The 16569-nt window shown below is 45.4% G+C and overlaps 1 protein-coding gene across 1 annotated transcript in view; it reads left to right on the top strand.

Annotated features, from left to right (window-relative positions):
• Positions 1–211: 211 nt before the first annotated feature.
• Positions 212–16569, top strand: part of TMEM233 (transmembrane protein 233) — a 50788-nt gene continuing 34430 nt past the window's right edge. Inside the window, exon 1 of the mRNA XM_059409902.1 lies at positions 212–397. Coding sequence (XP_059265885.1) covers positions 212–397 — 186 coding nt within the window. The remainder of the gene's footprint in view (positions 398–16569) is intronic.

Raw genomic sequence — 16569 nt, forward strand, 5'->3', positions numbered from 1 at the left:
CCCTCACTCCCTTGTTCCCTCCCTCCCTCTTGTGCTGAAGCTCTTGGCCCAGGTCCCTCAGCCCAGGCGAGTGCACGCGGAGGACGCAGGAGAGGTGAGGTCACGTCTCCCTTGAGCCCTGAGCCACTGGCTTTTCAGAGCCTCACCAGGAGCCGGCAGCCTCAGTCCCAGACCGCGCGGACCCTGGGCTCCTCTGCCGCCGGCCTCGCCCATGTCTCAGTACGACCCCAGCGCGGACTTCAAGAGGGCTCTGGATAGCAGTCCAGAGGCCAACACCGAGGATGACAAGACCGAGGAGGACGTGCCCATGCCTAAGAACTACTTGTGGCTCGCCATCGTCTCGTGTTTTTGCCCCGCGTACCCCATCAACATCGTGGCTTTCGTCTTCTCCATTATGGTGAGTGAATGAGGACCTGGAGCAGCCAGGGAGGGGAAGACTTGGGAGGCGTTGCCAGAGCGCAGGGGACCCAGCGCGCTCTCCTCTGCTCCCTTACGCGCCGCCTGCCGCACCCCGGGTTTTCGGTCCTTTGCGCCTCCTCCTCACTTGTCTCAGGCTCAGCACTCTGCCCTCAACCACCAGCGCCTCCACTGCGCTGCCTGTGGCGCCCGGAGCCCCGACCCAGCCTCTCCCAGGCCGGCTTTCCACCTCCTTCCAGCACCCATCGTGCACTCTGCCCAACCCGGGGAGTTCTTCCGTGGACTCTGCGGCTTCTTTCCCTGCCTGCCTCCTCGGACTTTCGCAGGCACTGGTCCGGTTCTTCTCAACCTGCTTTTCTAGAAGCTCAAAGTCACCACCCTTGCAGGCAAAAGCCCGCCCCTTTCTCTGAGTGCACGGGTTCCATGGCCCCCTCAGTGCCGCGTGGGGGAGGATCTCCCTCTCCAGCTCGAGGCACTCTTTTAGCATACAGTCTTTGCTCTGCTGAGCCCAGGGCGCCTCCCCGGCCACTTTCTGGAGGTCCCCAAGCGATTTCCGACGCCCTCTCCTTGATCCTGGTCCCATGCCGTCTTAGGCAACCCCGTTCTCCCGGGCAACAGCTCCTTCTTCCTTCTCTTTACGCCAGCTCCCCTCCTTGGCATCTCCCGCAACCCTTCCGTCCTTTCTTTCCAGCGCGCCCGCTCGCTCTCAAGGCTTTTCTCCAGCGCCGGTTTTGCCCCTCTCACCTGCAACGTGCGCCCGGGCCTCTCTTTTACTCTTTCTGCCCCAGCACGTTGCAGTTCTTCCCTCGTTTGCTGCGCACGGACCCTATCTCCGCCTCTCTTGGCGTCCCCCAAGGGCTCCCAGGCTCCCCTCCACCGCTCAGTCCCGCGCCCGGGGCGCTTCAGCTAATGCACTGGCGACTGGGCGCGCCCTCAGCGCGTCCGCCTCTCGAACGCGCGCCTCTCCCGAGTAGTGGCTGCTGGTGTTCAGTCCGCCCTCCCAGGGCTCGGCTCCGCAGCCTCCTTCAGCCCCGGTAGGAACTCCCGGACGAACCCTACCAGGAGGGTGGCATGCACCCGCGAGGCCCTCGCCTTATTGACTGGAGCAGCTGGCCCGGGGGTGGCGGCGGGGTAAGGTTCCGACCCGCGCTGTCCCGGGACAACCCTTGCCGCGATCTCCCTCCCCAGTTACAGACCGAGAGAGTCCGATTCGGCTCAGGGAAGATCGAGAGTCACTGCCCCCTTCCTCCATTCAGGTCCCCCCACACTTGCCCACGGGTGGCACCATATTTGCCTCGTTGGTGCAAAGACCTCATTTGTACGCGCGACCCTCCCGTCCCCAAACCCCGTTTGTCCGCACCAACATGCAAGCATGCCACCGCTTCCGTTCCGACTGCCTGGGTTCAAACCCCAGTTCCGACCGCTGACTAGCTGTATCATCTCCGGAAATCACTGCATCTCTCTTCAGTCTTTTTGTCTGTAAAATGGGAAGAATCATAGCCACGGTTTCTTGAGGTGGTTGTATTAATGATTGTAAAACGCTTGATGCGGTGTTCAGGATGATGTTATTATTAGATCTTTACTCAAATGTCACTTCCCGAGGCCTTCCCTAATCCTGGTTTCCAATCAAAATCCCTACAAGCTCTACTCCCCTGACCTTGACGTTTTCCCCCTAGAGCACTCCTCTTCATGAGATAGATTGATTGATTTCTTAATATACTGTCTATGTGCCCTCCTTAGAGTATAAGCCCTATGAGGGTAGGAGTATTTGTGGGTGTTTTTTGTTGCTGTATCTTCGGCACCTAGGAGAGAATCTGGCAGGTGGCAGATACTCCATAAATACACGAAATGAATGCAAGCATGAGTAAATGAATGGTGTTAATGGATCATGACGTCTGCTTCACTCCTGCTGCCCTGTTCCACAGACTGGAGCCAGGAAAACCTTGGTATCAGGTTCCTGAGGACCAGCCAGCCAGTTTCCTCTCTTCCTTCCTCACCAGAGATATCCGGTCTTGGGTTTTCTGCAGCAAAGCTAGAGAGGATGCTGCAGCCAGATTCTCCAGGCAGCAGCAGACACTCTGGCTGGAACTGGTGCCCACACTCCATCCTGATTTATTAATGAATCAGCAGCCCGTTTGCCCCTTTCCCATAGTCAATTATAAAACTGCCTGCAAAGGCTTTTTCCTTCATTGATCTGAGATGAGCTAACACTCCAGCTGGTGGTGACAGGTTGGATACTAATGATTCCACTTGGTGTGTCTGGTGGGACAAGACTGGTACATGCTTTGAATGGAAACCTCTTTTTTCTGACCACCCTCTTCCCCATTTCTTCCCTCAAGACTTTTCCAACAGTTTTATAGCAAGACACCACTCTCACGCCAGAACACAGACACTGGACTTGGAAAGTTGACTAGAAGCCAAGTTTCACACCTTCTTAAAGACTTGGTTTCTTCATCTAGAAAATGGGACTGTGAAAAGCATTTTTTGTTGTGCAAAACTGTCAGAAAAATGGAACAGGATAAAGCATGTCCAGCTCCCAGCATCGGGCTAGGTATGTGCAATAATCTTTGCACAGATGGATAGATTTGGAGCCTGGGAACAACATATGTCACATATGAAAACAAAAAGATCATCAACTAAGTGAAACCCAAATTCTGAAGAGCAGCCCACACCTTCCCCATCGCACACCCTCTAAGGTGTTTTCCCACTGACACTACGCAGATCTGGGCTTGACACGTTTCATGATAAAGATTCCAAAATCCAAAGAATAAAGAGGAAGAGGAAGGGTGTGTAGGAAGAACGGGGCTGACCAACCCTGACAGCTGTGCGGCTTGCCTATGGTGTCTTGTGGGGTCTGTCTCTTTTCAAGTCTGACTTACCTGTAATTTGTGGTGGTCAGGCACACCGTTACTCAGTGTGGTGCCATTCCCCATGGAGGCATTTAAAAATGTTGGGGAGCATCTTTGGTGTCACAGTGCCTTGGGGCCCTACTGGCATTTATTGAAAAGGGCAAAGAGTACTAATGTCTTGCAGTGCTGGAGTCTGTCCTCCAGTGGAGAACGGACCTCACCCAGACATCAACGACACCCCAAGCAAGAAACACTGCAAAAGAATGCAGAGTGATATAAACATGACTGTATGGGAAATACTGATAAGGCTCAGACAACTAGTTCCCAGAACTGTAAAAAGAACCAGCAATCTCAAAACAATGAGATCTTTATTTATTAAACCAAGCCAGAGAAGACTTCTATAAATGACCAAGTTGGAGTAGATGCTAGGGAATAAGAAAAGTACTTTGAGAAATATACATCGGAGAAGAATGTTCTTCCAACTGTGGGCATCTATGGTCTTGCGCCACCCCGTGTGGAGGTAGGGAAGTCCTGCAGGTTGGGGGGCAGTCAGTGCCCTACAGATGAGAATCGGTACAACATGGCTTGCCGTACTGGAACTCTGGTGGGTTGAGCATTGCCAGTGGCAGAGACACGGAAATCTTTGCCTCTCTATTAAAAGTGTATTTAAACTCTACTCAATTTCAGGGATGGGTATCTCAAGAACTTCTCCCCAGGCTGGGCCACTTCTAGCCCATATCACATGTTCAGGGAATTTGAAAATGGCATCCCTTCTCCATGCAGATGCAGCCCTGCACCAGGGCACATGGCTTAGAAAGTAGAGCTCAGCCTGGCTTTCAAGCCTCATTCCCCATGCTCCCTGGTTATCTCTGTTTATTCCATATGAAAGGAACTCCATAATTTCCATATGGCATTTGATTCAAAGAAAGAATGTTGGTTCATTCAACAAATATTTACTGAGCACCTACTATACACCAGACTCTATCCCAGACATTGACATACTCTCTTAGCTCTATCAAGGGGTAAATAAGATCAACAAGGTTTCTGCGCTCTTAGATGAAGAAGGAGAAAAGTTCTAAGCAAATTGCAGGAGTATTGGCAATTTTAGATTGAGTTCACTGTCTGTTGGTTGTGTACACGGAATTTGCTACCTGACTCAAGAGACTGAAGTTGAGTCCACGCTGAGCCTCCATTCTTAAGGAGGTCATGATACAATCATCTGCACAGCTGAACCAATCTGGTCATCCTAAGTGTGGATATGAAATAGCCAATGACTTTGGGCTGGATAATCTATAAGCCTTCTTTCATCAGAACAACTTTTCCTTCGCACTTACAGAACCTGTCTAGATACCAAGCACTGGGGTTCAAATCCTTTTCTGCCATCTGCTGTTTGTGATTTCGTGCCACTGACTCAATCTTTCTGAGGCTTGGTTTTTCAGCCCTGCAAAACGGGGGTCATGATAGTACCTACTGAAGTATAGCCTTGGAGACTGAATGATAAATGTTTTCATCCCATTGCCTAGGACGTTGCTAGAACTCACTAAGTATGATGATGATGATGATGGTGATGATGGAGATGATGATGATGGTGGTGATGATGGAGATGACAATGATGTGTGTATTTCAGGGATACAAGCCATTGCCTTTTCCAATGGCAGCTTTCCTCTTTTTACTGAGACCAGAAAATTCAGTAAGATCAAAAGCAGTGACAAGAAAATACGTCACAGGAATAAATAATTGTTGTAGCCTAAAAGTAAATATTAATGCTAAACTGGGATGTGTACAAATAAACAAGGAATATGGAACAGGCCTATTTTTCTCCACTCCCTTCTGCAACCACTTAAAATGATAGTAAGTGAATCTGAAAGAGTACAAATATCCAAGGACATATTAGGAGAATAGGTGAAGAGAGGAGAGAGGTGACAACATCTTGGAACATGGAAAATGGTTAGTTGAGCATTGACTTGACCTTGTAGAGTAGATAATACTGAAATTTAAATCCTGCAGAAGGAGGATCCAACAAGAATAAAGTCCATTTACCTTGAAAACTCTAGAAAGGCTCAGAAATTGGAGATACCAATTGATGATATCACCTCTGAAGCTAGGAATAAAGAGTAGGGTTGAAGAGTGGAGGAGTCTTTGAAAGTCTGTTTAAGAAGTTATTATTACCAGAGATCATCAGCCAGCCCCTGTGGTAGGCACCTGACAGAAGAAGGAGATTTGCTCTCTGGTGAGATTGAACAGAATGGCACCAGATACAGCTGAGGGTAAAGTCAAGGTATCATTGAACAAGAAAGGCTCTAGCCCCTGTCCCCACTTTGTACCCTGACCCTGGCATCCAGGCAGGAAACTGGAGAATTTCTCTCCAACAATGGGATCATACCAAAAGAAAATCACATACAGACAGAAACATGTAGAAATTCACCAGAGAAATGATGAAAGCCCCACCCCATCATACACATTGCCCATATGTGGACAAGCCCCATCCTCATCCACAGAACTTCCAAGAAGTTTTTCAATGTCTTACTTTCAAATAGGAGCAAGCAGTGGGAGGTTATCAGATGTTTGAGAAATTCTTCTGCATTAAGAGACCTGTGGTTTACAGGAGAAATTAAGTGTAAGGAGATAAATAGTGCCAAAAGCAGAAGAAAGGTTAAGGGTAGCTGATGAACATGATGATGATGGTGTCCACAAAAAAAGAACAGACTGGGGAAAAAATAAACCAGAGAAGCAAAACAGAGATTTGGGGAATTTAAAAATGAGGGCTGATTTAAAAAAAAAAAAAAACAAAACAAAACAGCAGACAGATTAGAAGTCAACATTGAGGGAAGCTCAAGGAGATAATACAAAAATCAAAAAAGATGGAAAATGTGGAAGCAACTCAAATGTCTATCAACAGAAGAATGAATAAATAAAATATGGTGTACACATACAATGGGATATTATTCAGCCTTTCAAAGAAAGGAAAGTCTGACACATGCTACAATTTAACCCTTGAAGACATTATGCTAAGTGAAAGACGCCAGCCACAAAGGGACAAATACATTATTCCACTTACGTGAGGCACCTAGAGTAGTCACATTGATAGAGACAGAAAGAAGACAGTGATTGTTAGTGGCTAGAGACAGAGGGGAATGTGGAGTTATTGTTTAATGGGTACAATGTCTCGACATGGGGAGATGGAAAATTCTGGAAACAGATGGTGGCTATGGTTGCACAACAGTGTGAGTGTACTTAATGTCACGAACTGTGCCCTTAAAAAACAGTTAATATAGTAAATTTTATGTCATATATATCTTACCACAACTCAAAAAATGAGGAAGGAAATTTTCCTCCCCCAAAAGATAGAAATAATCAAGAAAATTTGAGAATTGTTCCCAGAAATCCAACATCTAATCAGAAAGTTCATAAAAGGGGCACCTGGATGGCTCAGGTGGTAAAGCGTCTGCCTTCGGCCCAGGTCTTAATCTCAGGGTCCTGGGATCGAGACCCACATCAGGCTCCCACCTCAGCGGGGAGTCTGCTTCTCCCTCTTCCCCTCCCCCTCCCCATGCTTTCCCTTTCTCTGTATCTGTCTGTCTCAAGTAAATAAATAAAAGTCTTTTTAAAAAGAAAAAAGAAAGTTCAAGAAAATCCAAACAGACAAAGAAAACTGAAGGGAGGAAATTATTAAATAAATAATACAGGAAAAATGTCTGGAACAGAATACTTGAGTTTCTAGATTGCAAGAATCCCTTGATACCCAATAAAATGAATGAAATTATATGTGTACCAAAGCACATCATCATGAAATTTCAGATATTTAAGGGTAAAATTTCTATTGAATCCCACAAACTTATAAGAAAAAAAACATGCCATGGATGCATTTGTAATGGCTTTGGAATTCTCATAAGTAACGCTGAAAGTTTTTTTTTTTTTTTTAAGATTTTATTTATTTGGCAGAGAGAGGGATAAAAAGAGAAGAAACACAAGCAGGCAGAGTGGGAAAGGGAGAAGCAGGCTTCCTGGGCCACCCAAGTGCCCCAGTAATGCTGAAAGTTAAGCAGTGGAACAATGACTTCAAAATCCAACCAGAAAATTATTTCCAACCTCCATTTAGACCCATCTGAGCAATCAATCTTGGGAGAGAAAAGAAAAAAGACATTTTCAGATAATCAAGATTTAAAAAAAAAAAATCTGAACATCAGCAGCAACAAAAAACTACCTGCCATATACCTTTCCTCAGAAAGTTACGGGAGGATGTGCTCCCCCAAAACAGAGCAGAAAATCAAGGAAGAGAAGGACACAGGATCCAGCAAAAAAGGTCCAACACAGAAAAGAGGTGAAGGGAAGTCCTCCTGAAAACAAGGCAATGGGTCTCGTAAACCTGCAGAGGATACAGTGGATAATGGATCCGTGGTCTGAAGGCCACTGTCAAAATCCATGATCTGGTCATGGGCTGGCACAGTAAGCTACAGCCCCACCCTGTGCCTGACCACCCCTGCTCTAGAAAACAAGGTTTGTGGTCAAAAAGAAAGTAAATGTCCACAGGATGAAAGACAAACCAAAGCGACTCTTCTTTCCATCCGACCCAGGCTCCACTGGGGTCGGCTCATCCATCCAAACTATATTTCCTTTTTTTTTTTTAATTAAGATTTATTTATTTATTTGACAGACAGAGATCGCAAGCAGGCAGAGAGGCAGGCAGAAAGAGGTGGGGGGAAGCAGATTACCCACTGAGCAGCGAGCCCAATGCAGGGCTGGATCATAAGACCCTGAGATCATGACCTGAGCCAAAGGCAGAGGCTCAACCCACTGAGCCACCCAGGCGCCCCCCCCTTTGTGATTTATCTGTTATAAAATTCTGTACATGAAGCTCTGATGAGTATTAAAATGGTTCCAGATGATAAAGACGTTACCTGAAGTATGCCACTGTTGGAAATTTCTGTCAGAGACACATGCCGATTTTCTAGATGCGCATATCATCCAAACTGCTGCTGCTTTCTCAACTACTACATGGCAGAGGGTGGCCACTGACATTTGGTACTTGGGAATCTAGAATTTAAACTGCTGTCGGTAGAGACTAAATCTATTTCAAGATACCAATCTGTGTGTTCCTATTTAAAAAAATACCTCTTCCCCCCCTTTCAAGTTCCTATGTAAATCCCAGTTACTTAACATACATGGTGTGGACTCTAGTGATTCAACACTTCCATACAACACCTGGTGCTTGTTACAAGTGCCTGCCTTATTCCCCATCACCCATTTCCCCCATTCCCCCACCCACCTCCCTTTCTTTTATTTTTTTACCTTTTTTTAAAAATTTTTTTTTAAATTTCTTTTAGCGTAACAGAATTCATTGTGTATGCACCACACCCAGTGCTCCATGCAATACATGCCCTCCATAATACCCAGCACCTGGCTTTTACTTTTTTAGAGACCGAGCGAGCCCGCATGTGCGCACAAGCATAGGGGAGAGGGGCAGGGGCAGAGGGAGAGAGAATCTTAAGCAGGCTCCACGATCAGCGCCTCAGCAGAGACAGAGCCCAACACAGGGCTCGATCTCATGACCCTGAGATAATAACCGAAATCGAGGGTCAGACCCTTTACTGGCTGAGCCACCCAGGTGCCCCTGAAAATACATTTTAAATACCATTTTAATTTACTAATAAAATGATATAATGGCTGTGTCATAAGCTAATGTGGGAAATATAGATAAAACAAGATTGGCTGCTAATAGTGAAACTGGACTATGGGAACAGGAGGAGTCATTATATTATTTTGCTGATTTTTTTTTCACGTTTAAAAAATTCCATGACATTTTTTTTTTTAAAGGAAAAGGATGGGGCCCCTGAGTGGATCAGTGGGTTAAGCCTCTGCCTTCAGCTCAGGTCATGATCTCAGGGTCCTGGGATCGAGCCCTGCATTGGGCTCTCTGCTCAGCAGAGAGCCTGCTTCCTCCTCTCTCTCTCTCTCTACCTGCCTCTCTGCCTGCTTGTGATCTCTCTCTCTTTCTCTGTCAAATAAATTTTTTTTAAAAATCTTTATAAAGGAAGGAAGGAAGGAATGCAGGAAGGAAGGAAAAAAGAAGTCCGGCCATAATCTGTCTCCCAAAGTCATCAAACACTGCCCAGATAACAACAGCAGCCATTAAATGAGCTGGCAAAACGGGGCCATGGATGAGGTGCAGTTCGTCATTAATTAGTAAGCAAATAATTTCTCACTTATAATGTATGAATTTTAATGATAACTTTGGCGGAAACCTGCAAATAATTATCAAGAGGAGACCAGGTAGGAGGACTCATACCCCAGAACAATGCTTCACAAACTTTAACCATTTGAGGATCTTGTTAAATGCAGATTTCACGCCTCTTTCAAAACTCAGCTGGAAAATCACCTCCTCCATGAGGCCTTTCTTGCTTGCCCTTACCCCGGGTTGTGCCCATTATACTCTCAACAGATTTCTCTCGGGGAACCTTTACTTCCTTGCACAAATTTGTGTATGTGAACTCCTTGAGGTAGCACTGTGGGCCTCATCACCTAGCACAATGTTGAGCACATGGTCAATAAGAAACATATTGAATGAATGAATGAATGAATGGCTATGAAGGCCCAAGTTTGTTCCTACCTTTATCTCTGAGGATTCCCCTCCCTTCCCAGCTGTGTTCTGCATTTCTGCCAAAACTTTTTTGAAAAATACCCAGGAGACCCAGGCTAAAGCCACGGGTCGCTGAGAGGTTGGCCAAGCCTTTGTTCCTGATGATAACTTTCCAGGCTGTTCTAGAGCTCACGAACATCTTCACGCTGCCATCCAATGGGTCCGTGTTTGGAAATTGGTCTTTCTTCTCCATGTGCTAGGCCACGGGATGGATGACACTCTTCAGTGCAGAGCTACTTTTCCAGAAATGTGATGCCTTCAGAGTGTGAGCCTGAACGTACCTGAAAACGTCCAGTTACCTCAAGTTCAAGAAGACAGTCTTTCCAACACCATGCTTCTCAGACAACTGGTTCTACCCAATGTTACAAAGTTTTGCCAAAAAAGGGGTGGGATGGGGGAGGTGATGCTATTGAGAAGTCAAATGCTGAGTTAAGTAAAAGTAAACTGCTTCCTTTCCTTTGGGATTTCTCGAACCTTTGGCCAAACACTGGGCGTTGTGGCTCTTCAGGGGAACAGTATAACACAGAGCATTTATTAAGCATATTGCCTGGGATCCTTTGATTCTAAGGCTAATACACCACAAAGCACATTTTGGTTAATACCATTCTTAATGATTGTGGTTCTCGGTCTTAATGGATTGAGACACGTTGATAGGGAGCTATGGCAAGGAGCTCCATCCCTAACATTCTTACATTATAGACCTACCTCTCCCTGCGTTCTTCCAATGGAAGTTTTTTTTTTTTTTTTTTAAGATTTTATTTATTTGACAGACAGAGATCACAAGTAGGCAGAGAAGCAGGCAGAGAGAGAGAGAAGAAGAAGCAGGCTCCCCGGTGAGCAGAGAGCCTGATGCAGGGCTCCATCCCAGGACTCTGGGATCATGACCTGAGCTGAAGGCAGAGGCTTTAACCCACTAAGCCACCCAGGCACCCCAAATAAGGGTGAACAACACAAGTATTTTTAATGGGTCTCCCTAGCCGAACTTCATGCTCTTCTGCCTTCATTCTCTTTTTCTGTAGGTGAAATTCAGAAAGTCACCTTTCCCTTTCCTTTACTCTTTATATGTCCTATCCCCCTGCACTGAAGGTGACTTTCTGTATTTAATGTCCTCTTCTCGTAACTTCATTTGTTCTTTGTTCCGGATAATTTTGGTAGTATGCTATTGCCATTATCAACACCACCACCATCATCATCATATTGTCCACATGTCCTTACTTCTCGAAACATCTTAATATGGACACAGTTTCACTTTTTCCTTGCAAATTCCCAGGGAGGTATGCAAGAGAGCCGTCTGTCTGCCCCATGTATCCATGAGGAAGCAAAGCTCAGAAAGCTGTCATGGAACAATGTGTAGAAATGTCGAATCACCGTATCATACACCTGAAACTGATATAACACTGTATGTTAATTATACTGGGATTTTTTTAAAAATAGAAAAGAAAGAAAGGTGACCCTAGTAGATAAAATTAGACACGACAGTCCTTACCCCATGGAGTTTAGAGTCTAGTCTCTTAAGGATTATGTTCAGGTGGCTATGCCTCGCCCTTTGCTAGGAATACAGCTTTGATGTTCTGAAAGCTTTCCCTTTTAATAGATCTGCCCCACCAATAGAGGAAGCATCATATAATGCTCTCAATCAAGTCTGGCAGAAGTCCTCTCTAGCGTTTTGTTTTAATGATAGGCAAAAGGACAATTCCCACTTGTCCTTGAAGATATTTATGGAGAGGCATGGCCCAGAAACACAAGATGGAGAAAGATAGGCATGAATGAATGAAGTATTGATGGCAAGGAATTGTGCCTCGTGGTCTGCAAGCCCCATCTCTGAACTCCCGGCACTACCTTTAGGCACAGAAACTTAGGAGCAAGCAAAATCGAAATGAGAAATCCCAAAGTCAGCTGAAAACTCAGACGTTGTTACTAAAGAGCCCAGGTCTATCAAGCTGTTTTGATGGGAGCCTTGCTATGGAGGAGTTAGGGGTCCAAGACAATGCTGATCTATCTAAAGAGTTCTTACAGCTGAACAAAAGTATCTGAGGCTGTGCTCAGGCATTGATGTTAAGTCTGTATAGGTATGTGAGTCTGTGTGTGTGTGAGACAGTAGAGAGACAGAAACAGAGAGGCACAGAGAGATACACACACACAGACAGACAGAGAGGTAACCTCACTTCCCATTGCCCAAATACATACTAGAGATATAGGGACGGTGAAGAGGAGTATGGTTTTGAGAGAAGAGGTGACTTTTGTTTTTTCAAGATTTATTTATTTATTTGAGATATAGAGAGAGAGTGCCTGAGCGCAAGAACAAGCCAGGGGAGGGGCAGAGGCAGAGGGAGAGGCAGACTCCCCACTGAGCAGGGAGCCCAATATGGGACTCAATCCCAGGACCCTGAAATCATGACCTGAGCCAAAGGGAAATGCTTAACTGACTGAGCCACGCAGGTAACCCAAAAGAAGACGTGTCCTATAGAAAAGGGAACATGTTCTAAAATTAGGATTTAGGTATGGGCAATTTAATAGATCAAATCATAGCAAACAAAAATTTTAAATACCATACTGTTTTCCATAGAAAGCCCACTTTTTTGTTCTGTCCCTCAACCACAGAGAGGGTACCTGATGCTCCTGAGGTAAAGTTCTTCATGCTTTTAGAGGTCACGTGGCTCACAGTATCTCCCCTTGAGCCACTCTCTCTCTTAGATATCTACCAACAAAAAGAAATGGACTCTGGCAAGAATGTCTTCATTCACCTCAACATCCCATGAGCCCCCAGAAAGTCCCTTCCATATTTGTGCTTGATTGTGACAAAGTCCAAAATCCATTTTCAATGAGAAGGAAAACAGAAGAGGCAGGGTGAGTATGGCCAAAGACAGAGAAAGCCCAGGTCACCAGGCTTTTCTTCCAATTACAGCATCCTTGGTCCTGGCCGCCATGGTAGGAAGCTGGCTGGGCAACATGTAGCTCTGAGTTTCAAAGAGAAAAGCCAGGAAAAGGAATTCAGATGGGAGAAGAGAGCTTTAAGACAGCCCAGAGAAACATCACTCAAATATGCCTGGTCCCCCTTGGAGGAGATGCCACAGGACGTGGGAAACCTCTGGCCACTTGTCAAGGGTAGGAAGTGGGGGGCAGTTCTCTCAAATTCATTCACTCATTCAACAATGTTTGAATTCTATGGACCAGACATTATGGTGACCCTTAATACAGCTGACATTTGGGGCATCTGTGGGCTAACTCATCCTCTAACTAGAAGAGACCTACATGCTGGGTCAGTGAATTAACCCCACTTCCCCTCAAGATTTCTGAACCGGTTAAGAAATAAGACACAGGAAACAAACAGATGATCTGTTTGCAGAATGTGGCTTCAGATCCACAGCCAAACAGACCCACTCTGCCCCAAACTGGGCACAGGACAACCACAGCTTTCACTTGCTTGTTGAATGAGACAGTCAAGGTCTTGGCTCTCTAGGAACTTGTCTTAGTGGGAGAAGACAGACCATACACAGGCTAGCACATAAACAAGATCATTTTCAGAGACTGGTAAGAGAAAAAACTGTGAAGAGTTTATTCTGTGAGGAGAATAAACAGGGAAATATGACCAGTGGTGGCAGGTGGTGGAGAAGAGATTCTGCTTTAGAAAAGGATGGCTGAAGGATGAAATCAAGCCAACCATGGGAAAAGCCAGGCAGAGCCAGGCAGTGCAAAGGCCCTGGGGCTGAGTAAGCGTGGTATAATCCAGGCACATACGTGAGGATATCTAGGTCATCCACTTAAAATGGACCTAACTCCCCCAGGAAGGAACCCCAGAATAGGCCACAAAATGGAAAGCTAGGGCTTCTGTTACTCGGGTTGGGGTGGGAGGTCACACAAGACCTCTTCACAGACCATTACTGTGCCTCGGCCTCAAGCCAAATTGCTCCCATATGTGGGACCAAATTATTGGTTTACTTTTACTTCAACCTTCATTCCAAATTAGAACAATCACTCAGAACTAATTTGGTCACTGAGGAAGCAATACCCATTTTTGCCTGGGTCCCAGTTTCCCTAGGCATTCATGACCTGTGAGTGCAAACACGTGACCGAACAACAGCCCAGGCTTCACTTGCTCTTGCCGCTCCCTGCTACATCACCCCCTCCCCCCGCAAAATTCCTTTCTGTATTTCTGAGAGGTGTTTCTCACGTGTTCACACAAAACCGTAATGCGCCAACTGTTAACACCAACAGGGCCTGGCAGCTGCTTCCAGGGGACACTGGGGTAACTATCAAATATACCTCCCGAGCTACTTGTGAGCCCTCACATTATCTCTTGCCTGACACCACCAACTTCTCTGGCCTCCATCATTGGTCCCCCTGGTCTTTTGCACCTTAAGGTGCAAAAGCTCTGTCACCAGGCCTTCCTTCCTTAAAAAAAAAAAAAAAAAAAAAGTGTACAATTCAAGTGATTTTTAGTATACTCACAAGGTTGTGCAATCATTATCAGGATTTAATTCCAATAAATTTTCATCACCCCAGAAAGAAATTCCATACCCATTAGCATTCACTTGCCATGCCTCTTCCCCCTAAGCCCTGGCAACCACTAATTGACTTTCTGTACCTATGGACTGACCTATTCTAGATGTTGCGTATAAACGGAATCATACATTCTGTGATCTTTTATGTCTGGCTTCTTTCACTTAGCATAATGTTTTCCAGGTTCAGCCTCTTTTTAAAGCGAAGTCATATTCCATTGTATGAAAAGACCCTATTTTGTTTCTCCATTAACTTGTGGATGGACACTGGGTTGATTCCATTTTTTGGCTGTATCAGGAATGTTCTGTGAATGTTCACGGACAAGTTCTTTTGTGTGTATGTTTTCACTTCTCTATACTTAGGAGTGGAACTGCTGAGTCATACCGTAACTCTATGTTAACTTTTTTAGAAACTGCCAGGCTGTTTCCAAAGCAGCTATGCTGTTTTAAGGCTTCATGCTGGAAGGCTCCAATGTCTCTACCTCTTCAATAAAACTTTTCTCTTTTTTTTTTTAAGTTTTTTAAAATTTTTATTTGTTTTAGAGAAAGGGAATGTACAGGCAGGTGGGGGAGGGGGCAGAGGGAGAGGGACACGGAGACTCCCCACTGAGGGCAGAGCCTGACATGGGGCTCATCCCAAGACCCTGAGATGCTGACCTGAGCCGAAATCAAGAGTCTGACACTTAACCAACTGAGGCCCCCCACCCCAGTGCCCCTTGTCTGTCTTCTGTATTCTAGCCATCTTAGTGGGTATCTTTTGGTTTCGGTTTGCAGCTCCTTAATGACAAATGATATTGAGCATCTTTTCAAGTCCTTTTTGGCCACCTGTATATCTTTTTATTTTTAATTTTTTATTTTTTATAAACATATATTTTTATCCCCAGGGGTACAGGTCTGTGAATCACCAGGTTTACACACTTCACAGCACTCACCATAGCACATACCCTCCCCAATGTCCATAACCCCACCCCTCTTCTCCCAACCGGCCACCTGTATATCTTGTTTGGAGAAATGTCTGTTCAGATCCTTTGCCATTTTTAATTGGGGTCTTTGTCTTTTTGTTGTTGAGTTGTAAGAGTTCTTCATATATTCTGGATAGAAGTTCCTTATCTCATATGTAAGCAGCATATTGTCTCCTCTGTAATAGGCTCTCTGGCCCTTGTTTATTTCACTTGCTTTGTGATCCTTGTTGAGGGGGTGTCCTATGTGTTTCAGAGTTTCCAATGAGAACTTCTTTTTTTTTTTTTTTCTTGTAGGCTTTCTCTTTCCCCCAGCAAGAATTGGCAACAGAGTCAAAGGCAGAAACTAGTGGTTTGGGCTCTGCACTCAACTCCAGTTTGAAATCCAGCTCTGCCCTTTCACCTAACTTCTCTGAGTCTTGGTTTTCCCACCTATACAATGGGAATGCTGGTGCAGATCTATCCACATTATTTTCTTTTTTCTTTTTTCTTTAAGATTTTATTTATTTATTTATTTATTTATTTATTTATTTGACAGAGAGAGAGAGAGAGAGCACAAGCAGGCAGAGAGGCAGGCAGTGAGAGAAGGGGAAGCAGGCTCCCCGCTGAGCAGAAAGTCCAATGCGGGCCTTGATCCCAGGATCCTGAGACCATGACCTGACCCAAAGGCAGAGGCTTAATCCACTGAGCCACCCAGGTGCCCCACTGCATTATTTTCAAGATTAAATGAGGTAAGGCTGGGCCCTTCACAGGCATTATCTCAATTAAGCCTCACAATCAGCCTGTGCTGTAGACATTATTATCCCCATTTTACAAATGAGGAAAACTGAGACTCGGAGCCATCCCTAGAAGGCCTTATTTTCCTTTGAGGTCAGCTACTATGGTATCAAAGATCCAAATATCTATTGTCTGCAATAAAATGAGGCATAGGACAATTCACATACCCATGGACAAGTACTGGGGGGAGGGAGCTCCATTTAAGTGAAAAATTGTCAGTGACTCTGGCTTACGAAGTGAAAGCATCTGAATTTCCTTCATGAGCACTTGACCTCAAGCCAAAAATTCCTTATTCTGGTCATTCACACAGCAAACACATGTCTGCCTAAGGTAGAAGCCCACCCTTCAGAACTCCGACACAGAAGTTAGATGACACAGTTTACCCTCTGTTCTGTCAGTACCAAAATGACTGGTTGGTCACCTTGGTCAGA

The sequence above is a fragment of the Mustela nigripes genome, chromosome 8 (genome assembly GCF_022355385.1).
Source record: "Mustela nigripes isolate SB6536 chromosome 8, MUSNIG.SB6536, whole genome shotgun sequence".
NCBI lineage: Eukaryota > Metazoa > Chordata > Mammalia > Carnivora > Mustelidae > Mustela > Mustela nigripes.